General features: G+C 33.6%; 1 protein-coding gene across 1 annotated transcript in view; it reads right to left on the bottom strand.

Moving 5' to 3' along the window:
* The window catches only part of ICE2 (interactor of little elongation complex ELL subunit 2), a 53,588-nt gene extending 48,023 nt beyond the window's left edge, over positions 1–5,565 (bottom strand). The window contains exon 1 of the mRNA XM_044662439.1: positions 5,446–5,565. Coding sequence (XP_044518374.1) covers positions 5,446–5,562 — 117 coding nt within the window. The 5' untranslated portion in view covers positions 5,563–5,565. The remainder of the gene's footprint in view (positions 1–5,445) is intronic.
* Positions 5,566–12,372: the final 6,807 nt, after the last annotated feature.

Raw genomic sequence — 12,372 nt, 5'->3', positions numbered from 1 at the left:
AAAGTCCTTGGCCCTTGAAGGAGACTGGGAAGCCTAGCTAAAAGGGTTTAGAAATATAAAAAAGACAACCCTTGTGCTATCTAAATAAAAAGTGTCACTGGGCCTCTTCTCTTTGTTTATTTTAACATTTCAAATGAATGCTGATATTTTGAAATAACTGTAGGACAGCTAGTCTGCCTAGTCCTGGAAGCTTCCACATCTGGGAGCCAAGTTAGTCTGTAAACATGGAAGGTTTGTTTTTTCTCTGAGTTCATGGTAGGTTTGAGCCCTGTCAGTTACCTTCAAACTGCATCAAGTCCTTTCTCATAATTTTTCATTACAAGACCTTCAGAATTACCTTATATCACTGCATTGTTGAGAATAGCTAAATCATTCAAAGTTGATCATCATACAATATTTCTTGTATTATATAAAATGTTCTACTGGTTCTGCTCACTTCACTTTGCATTGATTCATGTAAGTCTTCAGGTTTTTCTCAAAGAATCCTGTTCATCATTTCTTATAGCAAAATAGTATTTCATCATAATCATATACCAGAATTTTTTCAGCCATTCTCTAATGGATGGGCATTCCCATAATTTCTAATTCTTTGGTGAGGTAAATTACAAGTAATTTTAACTGCAAGGATTATCTCCCTTGCAAAATATTTATGAAACTTGGAAGTTTAATTATAAAGCTGAAATGTGACTTTATTCTTAGTTTATATTGTTTGTAATAACAGACAAGTGATTAGGGAAACAAAAAATTTTTCTTTGGTAACTGAACTATCATCTTCTTGATTCTGAAACACAAATATTTTCTTCTAACTGCTAAACATAATTTGAGATCTTTTACAATTTATTTTGATCAAGAAAGTAGTCTGAAAAAATATACATATATTCTTTCTAATACACAACCTTTTGGTAGGCTATTTTTTTATATGAATAATTCTAAAAAAGTCAGAGCTATCCTATTCATGCAATTATCATCAATCCCTGAATATGGTGACCTTTATAACTTCTAGTATAATTTCAAACCAAGGAAGGTGATGGCGAATTTGCATAAATGTAGTTTGGACTTAGTTAGCATTTTGTTCTTGATTTTTATTGATATCTTTTGTTTTTATATTTAAATATAAATGTTTTATTTCTAAATAGATCCTAACACTTCTCTAGAGAGTCATTCTTTACAACAAAGAAGGGGTTGGGGGGGAAGCAGTTAAGGACATCTGAACAATACTGTCTGGTAGTAATGGTGCCAATTCAACCTTCCTTCAAAGAAAAGAGGTACATCTCCATCTCTTTCTTCTTCCTGCCCCAGCTTGTTTATTGTAATCACAAAGCACTAAGTTTTCTTTTTTTGTTCTTGATTTTTATACATTCAAGTCATTCTGCATATTGTTTTCCTGGTTATTTTTACTTCATTTTGTATCATTATGTCTTCCCATGCTTCCCTGCATTCTTCATATTCAAAATTTCTAAGGACACAGTAATAATATATTACAAGCATTTACTATGATTTGTTTAGCCATTCCCCAATCAATGGTCACATACTTTGCTTTTATTTCTTTGCCTCTAAAATTCATATTGCCAAAAATATATTGGTGTCAATAAGATATTTATATCTCTGATATCCTTGGGACATATATCTAACAATGAATCTAGGAATCAAAGGATGTGGACATTTTAGTCATTTTCTGAGTATTCATTCCTAATTGCTTTTCAGAATATTTAGATTTTCCCCCTTAAACAACAGCCTTTATATATGAGAAAACTGTTTTCATCACTTAGTCTTGATAATTCTACTTATTTATTTTTCCTATACTTCTGTTTACAGTGTTCATAACTTGAATAATCTGCTAACCTCTGTTTTCAAGTTTTGTTTTGGGGGGCTTTTTTGCAGGAATGTATTAAATATCTCTTTTTGGTTGAATGGCCAACTTCTACTGATAATCAGGTGCAAGTCTGCAGAATAACAAAGGATTGTAGTCTGATCTTCCTTATTTTCAATAAAGAATAACAATGTTATCCAAGTTATCTTTCTTTGTACATAAATGCTTTCTTTCTGCTGCTGCTTGTAAAGTTTGTTGTTTGTTATGGAAATCGTGTATACATACCTTGGAGTTTAAAGTTCAGGTCATTTTCCTGGAAGAAGTCTATAGATTTTCTTAACCTATGTTTTATTTTCTGTATTCAATTCTAATCTAGAAAGTCGTCTTCTTTTTAAAAAAAACCAACCTAACATTCTGTTTTAGTAACAACTCTAAGCTAGAAGGGCAAGAGCTAGCTAGATAAACAAAGTTAAGTAACTTGCCCAAGGTCACACAACTAGGATGGATCTAAGGCCACTAGACAGTCTTTTTATATTTCCTGCATACAAGACAGAGGTTTTGTTTCTCATGCTTTTTCAGTAGACTCTATAATTCTCAAGTTACCTCTGTGCATCCTATTTTTAAGATCAGTAGTAGTTTTGGCTTAGAGCTTCTACTATTTTAGATTTTCCATCATGTGTTAAAATTTTTCTTGAGTTTTTTTAGTTCTATGTTGAGAACTCTGATTTCTAACCTAAGTTCATTCCTAATTTCTTCTTTTAAGAGTTTTATTTCTCTTTTCAACCTATTCTGGAATTGTTGCTATTGTTTCATGTTCTAGGGTTCTCGCTTTCATCAGATACTAATTCATTTTCCTTTATATGATCGTCAATGTATCATATGAAATATTATATTTATCAATTAAAAAAACCAATTCAAAGGTCTCAGGTTAAGGCCTCCTGCTGCTATATCCTACATCAATGTCCCTTTTTATCATGCAGATGAGGCAGACTCAAGATTCTGATATCTCCTATGGTATGGTGAAAATATGCTTCAGGCAATCATTATGATGAGGGAACTCTACAGCTGACCCCCAAGTCAAAATGTAAGCTTACTTGTGCTCTGTACTGTGAGCAGGCAGAATTAGATAGAGGTAGGGAAGGTGAAAGGGAATTCTAAGTACTAAAATTTTTTTCAGTATTAATTTATGAGGCATTTTACACCTTTTCAAAGGCAACATGGCATAGTTGATAGACCTGGGCTTCAGTTTCCCCTCTAATATGGCTTAGCTACCTGAGAGGGTTCTAAGAAGATGCTGTCCTACACTGAGAAAGACAGTTTTGTCAACCAAGAATTTCTTTTATCAGTGAAATAACCTATCTATCTTTATACCTTTATATCTCACATATATATTGTGCATTATTTTGTGGAATCAGCTATAATTTGCTCAACATCTAGAATAGAATTCCTTTCTTTTGAAGTTTTCTGATTGGAGAAATTTTCAGAAAATAACTACTTTATTAATTTTTTAGTTATATGATGCTGACAGATAATATTACTTTTTCAAAGCTTCACTAAAAGTATGCTTTCTTTTCATGAAACTGGGACCATCAGGGACTAATAAGGATTCAACTGCTATATCAAACACTCAATTAAAATTCTTTCATATGAGGAAGACCTTGGTAATAAAGAATAAGTCTTTTAGAGAATCAAAAATTGTTAAAAATTAAAAAACAAATGTCTTATTTCTAAAACAATGGAACTAAAAACAAGAACAAGTAATTTGTTTAAGTCCTCCAAAATCATATTTTGGTAATAATTTCATAAAACTATGTTTCTTATTCAATGTTACTAACAAAACAACAATTATTGTTAGCTTATTCCACTTATGAAAAAAAAAATCACAAAATTTCCTACCTTTCAGTTCATATGCAAAAATTCTCATGCTTTATTTTAACCTTTATTTTTATGTTCTTTTAAAAATGTTTTTCCTATATTGTTTTTATATCATCTTTATATCCAAATATATCCTCCCCTCCTACAGAGTCATTCCCTTATAACAAAATAAAGAAGGGAAGAAAAGAGGACAAAATCCCAGTAATTGACAAGCACTGATCAATAGAGGGGTTTTACTTAGCTTTTTCTTTTTTTTACATGAAATAAAATAGACAAGATTACAAAGAAATCAAACTTGGTTAATGTAACTGTCATATTACTTCTTTTTCTATTTTTGCCTTTCACACTTATTTTTCTAGTCATATATATTGTTTTCCTGATTCTGTATCTTTCACTTTGAACCAGTTCAATAAGTCTGTCCACGTTTCTCTGAACTCTTCATAGTCTTCATTTCCAATGCAACAGTAACACTCCAATACACTAAAGTAAACTCTATTTGTTTAGTTATTCCCTAATCAATGAGAGTAAACTTTTGCTTCTAGACCTTTGCCACACAGAAGGCACTGCTTTGAATATCTAATGACATGGGTCCTATATTTCCATCTTTTAACTTCTCTGATTATACTACTTTCACAGTGGAAGAGTTAGTCACTTTTTTTCTTTAGCATTCCTAAAGGCTTTAGTTGACCAATTTTATTTTATTTCATTTATTTTAAAACTTTTACCTAATCAATACTAGGCAATGGGGATTAAGTGACTTGCCTAGAGTAACATAGCTAGGAAGTGTCTGAACCTAGGAATTCCTATCTCTAGACCTGGCTCCCAATCCACTGAGCCACCCAGCTGCTCCTAGTTGACCAATTTTAAATAAAAGTAAACTTCTGATCTGATAATATATATAAGTGAAACTATAAAAATCCATTACAATATAAGTAGCCATTAGTGAATTTCTTACTTTATTGGATGGCTGACCTATTAATAATTAACATGCTAGGGTAATAATCTCCAGAGTAAGCTAGCTAATTTGATTGAATAGCTCCAAATCACTTGACACATTAAGTTTTACATATGTTAGTTGACATGGCAATACTAAAGTCAACATACACTATAGTAACTGCCTACTTTGCCTCACTAATGTCTGCAGCAGCCTGCCTACTCTTGCAAAGAGGCAAATCTAGGTTTGAAGTAAAGAAAAACTTCTTAACAATCAGTACTCTCTCAAAGGAGAAAGCTTTCTCAGGAGATGGTAGAATCTCTCTCATTGAAGTTCTTCAATCATAGGGAAGAAGTAGTAGAAAAAAATCTTTTGGGGGCAAAGATTAGACTAGATGGCCACTGAGATCCCTTCCAATTCGGAATTCTGTGGTGACTAGCATTCCTTATAACATTTTTACTTTTACATGACAACACATAGTAAAATTGAGACATCAGTACAAACTAGATTCCTGAAAATATATTTACAAATGAACTAAAGTATATTAATCATGAATCACTAAAGCTGGAAGGGATTTTGCCTCAAAAGCAATTTAATCCAACCCTGTTATGTTACATGAGAAAATCTTTAAGTTCCTTGTTCAAAGGTCACACAAGTACTAGGAATCAAAGAGACAACTTGAACCTAGATCTTCTGATTTTAAAAGCCAGTTCTCTTTACACTCTAGTATTCTGCTTCCTACATGCAAACACATTCTTAAATATTACTGCATACTATTACTCATTTTCCATAAGTGATATTATCTACAAACATTACTATTCTTTACCTTTGTGAATCGAAGTGCTTCATCTGAGAGTGTATCATAATCCTGACTGCAACTCTTTGCAGCATTCTGAAGAAACTTTAAAAATTCAGCTACTTCATCACTTACACATTTTTTCATGTCCTAAAGGGAAACCAAAAATAAGTAGGTTGGGAGTATAATAATCACTTAAATGAGAACTCAGATAATAATTATTCAGGTTGAAGTGTTATAGCAAAGCTACTGTAATACTTGGCAACATATGGATGATTAATGAAGTGTTTAGGACCATTAAAAATGTCCAAAGATTGGGGGCAGCTGGGTAGCTCCGTGGAGTGAGAGTCAGGCCTAGAGACAGGAGGTCCTAGGTTCAAACCCGGCCTCAGCCATTTCCCAGCTGTGTGACCCTGGGCAGGTCACTTGACCCCCATTGCCCACCCTTACCACTCTTCTGCCTATGAGACAATACACCGAAGTACAAGGGTAAAAAAAAAATGTCCAAAGATCAATTTTAGCATTTTTAATCTCATTATTGCATTATATTCACTAAAAATTTTTATACATGTATTGATAAAAATGAGTTCAAACTTTTAATCAAAAAAATTTTTAAACAAACCACTCTACTTAAAGTTATTTTTAAAAGAAACCAGAACTACTCTCAACTTGTTTAGTATTTAGTATTATTAAGGACTATTAGTCAACAATAAAAAGAAATATATCTATATAGGCTTGATGACAGAATTTATTTATTTATTAATATAGTAGTAACTAAGTTCCCAAAACATTTCAGCTGGGAATAACTTGAGTTAATGATTTCCTCAAAAAGCTCAACAATAATTTTTTAAAATATTAAACTCTTACCTATCTTAGAATTAATGCTAAGTATTGGTTTCGAGGCAAAAGAGCAATAAGAGATAGGCAAATGGAGTTAAGTGATTTGCCCAGGGTCACACAGCTAAGGAAGAAGCGTCTGAGGCCAAATTTGAACCAAAGACCTCCCATCTCCAGGCCTGGCTCTCTATCCACTGAACCACCTCCCTGCCCCAGTATCAACACTCCTTAAAGAAGACAAAAATTCATAAAAATTTAAATGTAATAAGAATTTTATCCTGCTGGATTAATTTAGAATTTACTTGTTAATAAAGGGGCTAACTTCAAAAACCTTTGAAAAAGCCTGCTACAAAAATAAATTAAGTACTATTTACAAATAATACTTGGGATGAAATGCTAAGTCATTCTTATCTATTTGCAATTACTATGCAAAATTCAGTTAAGCATATTTTTAGGCTAAGACATTTACCTGAAACAAATGGCATAGCTTATAAAATGACCTATAATTCATACTTTTCATTTAGTCAGTTGCCTTCCCCTGCCTATAAGTACCAACTTATTTTTAAACTATTTACTTGTATTTCTGAAATATTTTGTCTCTATACTATAATTATTTTAAATTATGTATCATTAAAAATATGTAACTTAATGTTTGGTTTGTACCAACTCTGCGATCTATTAGACTTTGACTATGGGGTTTTTTTTGGCAAAGATACTAGAGTGATTTGTCATTTTCTTCTCCAGTGTGTCTCCATTTTACAGATGAGGAACTGAGGCAAGGTTAAGTGATTTATCCAGGGTTATACAGCTAGTGTCATATACTCAGATCTTCCTGAGACCTGGCTCAGTGTTCTACCCATTCCACCTAGCTGCCCCCAAAACACAATAGATTCATTTTTTTAAAGATGTGGTAAAAACTGTCCTTTTATGAATCTCTATTATAAAACATATTATCGGAAATTTGGGAAACCAATAAAAGCCTTTTAACTCTTAAACTACACTAGACTGGCAAAAATGAGAATAGGTTCAGCTTTGGATTAGAAATAAGGAGGCAAATCCTATTTCAACTACTAAAAAATGCAGAAATGCAAAATAGAGGGAAGCTCATTATAGTGTATCTTAGCTATTTCCTTAGCAATTATAATTTACTTACTACCTGAATAAAACAGGATTTAAGAAAAACATAGGCAAAGAAATGCTAGCCCTCAAAGAATTTGCAAACCATTGACTAAAAATTCTATGAAAGCAGACATCTTACCTTTTATTTCCATTCTTAGGCACCCAATTAAACACATTACACATGATATGTTTCAATACTTAAAAAAATACATGACTTCATCAATATAAGTTAATAGATGACTTGATGATACTATGGCCAAGAAGCATCCCTTAATTTTGTCATGTTGGTGAGTAGATGCCTGAAACCCTGTCAGCTTGTTAAGACTATCCTTTACACAGAGCCCTCTAATACAGCCTTTCAAAACTCATTCACTTCCAAAGCAAAAGGATCATAAAATTTAGATTTAGAGAAGAAAGAGCCCTAGAGATCTGAGAACAGTTATCTTATTTTACAAGAAACTGAGGACCAGAAAGAAGTGATTAGATTCAGTCACACAGTAAAATAGTGTGAGTTTTCAAAACCAATTCTTGACTATAAATGTAGCACTAAAACTACAATACTAAGTCAATTATCTCTGATGAAAATGCAGATCAAAATAATTTTATATAGTGTTTTAAGATGTCTCCAACTCTTTACCTATGATACTTTTTTAAATTCTCAAAACAACTCTGTGAGGCATGTTATTTTTACCACCTTTTAATAAATGAGGAAAATGTGGTTAAGTATTAAAGTATGATTAAGAAGTTAAGTGATTTAGCCAACATCATAAATCTCATATCTGAGGGCAGTATTCAGCCTAAGGTCTTCTAGATTTTACATATGTGCCCAATAAATCACTATTGTGTGAATTTGTCAGCTCAAAAATACTTTACGTGCTGCAAAGTTCAATTGAGCCTCAGAAGAGCCATGAAATAGGTTAAAACAGACTATTCCCATTTATTATGAAAATGAAGCACAAGGAAATACATTTTCTGTTTGAACTATCAAAGCTCTTCTCACTACACAACTCAAATCCTTAATCCTTAATGATAATTACATTAATACAAATGTTTTAAAAATTTTAAGTGCATAGTTAATAAATTTTGTCAATAATTTTTAAGGAAACAAAAGAATAACATACATACCAAATACTGGAAATATTCCTTCTTATTAAACCCTAAAGTCTTGAAATTTATAGACTTTTTTGAATATTTGTTTTGTAAATCCACATAACACTTCTGTTCTCTCTCTGAGAAACGAGAAAAATAAGGATAAGGAATTCTTGGTTCTGGGAAAGGAACAATTTCTATTGTGGTTTTAACATCCCCATTTGCTTGAGCTACTGAATTAACTGTTGGTTCATTTTCCACAGGGTTTGCTGATGCATCCAAATTTCCTCCTATAGGTCTGAAATGAGGGGAAAAAATTAATTACAATTTAGAAGTACTTGTTTTTTACCATGAAGATTGGTATTTGAAAATTAGGGCTGACAGTCATAGAGTTCCTAGATTCTGAATCACCAGGCAGAATACATCATGATTAAGAGAGTAAATTCTGGAGTACCATCAAAGCTCTGCCACCTGCATCTTGCAGTTCTGGCACTTATTATAGATTAAATATTCTATAGGACATTATTGCATCACAAGCTTACCTTTCAGCTGATATACAGAAAAGGAAAGACACAGATACTGGTCTTACACTTATTATTTCTTTATGAATAAGAGAATCTTTTCACTTATCCATCCAGGTGTTATATTTATGTGTAAATTTAATTACAATGCTTTAATGCATTTTTGTTTAGTTGTAAATTATCTGTAATTAAGCTCAAATTCTTGTGTAAGAAAAACAAATTAGTGTAATTATCAGAGGCAACTTACAACAGATTTTGTTACAGTTGTACAACCTAAATTGACAACGCTACTGAAAGATTCTGAATTTGAAAATCCCATTTCTTCTTTCCCGCCAAAAATATTGGTAGTTTGGAGATTTTGTCGAAGTACCTGTAGCATTCATGTATATGCCCAAGCCCTAGTGGCCCACAAGCAAAGTAGTGTTCTATATTCTCTTGCTTATTGGAAAAAAAATCAGGTTAAGTATAGCTATGTTAGAGAATTCTTTTTTCCTAAATGGCAAAAAGGCATCAGAGAGAAACAAATAAATGAGTCCAAAGACTAACTGCAAACATTTATAAATGGTTAACCACTTATTTTGTATTTTTTTCAAACAATTAAATAGATAAATGCAAGATTATTCATAACTTGGATCCAATTCTTATTTTGCAAATGAAAATGCCTTAACAAAGAATTGTGAAGACAGAATTAACTTTCCCTTTGTCTACTTTTAGATATATAAGATAAGACAAAAATATAAGATATAATAAATGTAAGATAAGACATAAAGATAGGTAGAAAGGAATATAGCAATGCACAGACAGCAAGACACAAGAGTTGTGCTGGAAAAGATAGACATTCTGAGTAGAATCCAAAGTAAAGGTGTTGGTTGAGAGTCTGAACTGCCAAGAGCAAGGAGTAAGGTGCTAAGCAGCTTGGATCCAGGTGACTATTTTGTATCCTGTCTTTGGAGATCTTGGGGAAACATTTGGCAAATGTCAAGACTGAGGGAAGGACAAGTCACTGTGATTGGATGGACTGATCACATAGAGTATCTAACCCAGTCTGTGGATTACTGGCTGTTCAAGGATTTATCCATCTACCTGTGTCATCGTGGACTCAGCTTGAAGCAACATCTCCAGGAGCATGAGAAGTTCACAGCAGCCACTCTTGTTTCCCAGCCAGGCTGTCTGCCTGTGCTGGAGGCAGTGAAGCCAGTACAATCCAATTGGCAGTTGGCTAATGCCTTAGCATTAGTTTAGTCTAACCCTATCCCACCTTCCTTTTCAAGACTTTATTAAATAGTTTTTATAACTGTCTATTTTCCTTCTCCACAACCAAACAAGGACCTACCACCTGTGTGGATTATTCCATGGCTTGTGTGAGGAACAGTTGGGTATAACTGCCATTCCCAGTCCTGGCTCCACTCATTCTCAACATTGCCCTGTATTTGTGGGAGTGGGTGTGATTCCCCTGTGTATTTGTGTGTCAGGCAGTTAAACTACTTACCCCATCATTCCTCCATCATCCCCTTCTCCCTCTACTACCCCAATTGTATTTAATTAACCCCCTACACTTTGAATTAATCAACAGAATCAAATACACCCCTACTTAACCCTAACATACTTACTACAGGAGTTTACATCTCCAAAAGCGAAAAAATCCTTACTTAATGCCTTAAAGTTGGGGAGGTCCACAAGTCAACTGCAAAAATGGGTGACAAGTCAGAAGCGACTGACTGCCCCCTAGGCAGTGCTAAGCAAATTTAAAGACTCCAATTGGTCCCCATAAAGTGGAGGAAGGGACAGGAAGTGATGAGGAAAAAACACTACAAAAGCCCTGAAATTCCTTTCCAAATTCACTTTCTTTTTTGGACTCAACTTTGGAGGAGCTCTGGCTTGGAATGTCAGCTCTTGGATCTTCCCTTTGGACTACAATGTGGGTGAGTGAAAAGGCTGACTCCTTTCCTGGCTTCTGGAGAAGCCTCCCCATCTTGGGTAAGCCACATGGTTATTCACCACCGGGTCCTCTGGTTAAACAGCCTTCCAGTGGAGGGCTAGTTAGCCCAGCCTGAGTTGAGCCAGGCACCAGAGAAAATTAAGGTGATAAGCTAGATTGATTACTCTACTGTGCTTCACATTTCTCTACTTTACTCTTTCTCTCTATTTTGTAAATAAAGCTGCTAAATAAAGTCATTTTGACTTGAGTTATAATATCAGCGCCCACATTCTCTTATATTTAGCCCAATCATAAATTTTAATCCCTACAGAATCTTAAATCCTAAACTATGAAAAAAAGTACTACTTGGTCAGCATTGAGCACAGAAATTGAAGCTTCTACCAGGTGACCTGTGCCACCCTCTAAATAGATGCTTTCTGATAAATGATCTATCACTGTGGCTCCAATCCTTTAGCTATTGGTTTGGATAAAGAAAAATAAACCCCCCAAAAGAAAGAGTATCCAGGTCATCAGCTCTGTACAATTGAGAAATAAAATCTATGCATTTAAGAGATCTTCACACTGCTAAAAGTAATTCATGAAAAAACTAAATCTATCTGCTAACAGTCATTGGTACTTCAAGATCAGAGATTATAAGGAAGAATTATCCAAATATATGCCTGGAAAAGGAGTGAACAATGTTTGTTTACAAAGTACCTCAACATTTGAACTAAAAACAATGCATAAGAAGCTATACTGTTACATGATTAAGTGACAAAACAACACTTAAAAAAATTTAGCCAAAACATGAAGCAAAAATTCAAGATCTGCTGATTTTTAAAGTTCAGACAGCTAGTATACAATTCCAATTGTTAATAAGTAAGTGGTATATAAGGAAAGGATTCTAGGAATAGACACTAAAGGAAGGCTTTAAAAATAATACAGGTTAAAGAAGACATAGTTAAACTACTAAGCTTTCTCCAAAAAATAAGCATATTTTAGGTTAACAAAATGAACATTAACTGCTGATCTTGGGAGAAATGTATTATAGCAAATTGATTTCTCACAAGGAAAAGTCTTGAGAGCTATTCAAACCTAAGAGTATCGTGTCCACAACTCTTAACAATACTGCTTCGCAGCTGTCTCTCTAAATATGAGAACATGTCTGTCCTTGTGGCACAAACTGGCAAATTTAATTAAGCTACTGCAGCAACAAGATGCTGACTCAGATATGCCAATGCAGGAATGTCAAGAAATTCTAGCAGCTTAAATTGGCTACATTCAGCAAAGAATGAGGTGGCAGCACATCAAGATCATTTCACTGTGGAATGGCTGTCAAAATCTTCATCAGGATACAAACCAAAAGCATCTGACAGGGCTTCTCTACCCACATTTACAGCATTATATTTTATTTCAGTTGATGGTTTGAAGTTTTTTCCCTTCATTTTGTCAACTACCTACTCATCTCTTCTA

This window comes from Gracilinanus agilis, chromosome 2 (assembly GCF_016433145.1).
Source record: "Gracilinanus agilis isolate LMUSP501 chromosome 2, AgileGrace, whole genome shotgun sequence".
In the NCBI taxonomy this organism is placed as follows: domain Eukaryota; kingdom Metazoa; phylum Chordata; class Mammalia; order Didelphimorphia; family Didelphidae; genus Gracilinanus; species Gracilinanus agilis.
The sequence above is the reverse complement of the archived record's forward strand: the minus strand, read 5'-3'. Positions and strand labels throughout refer to the sequence as shown.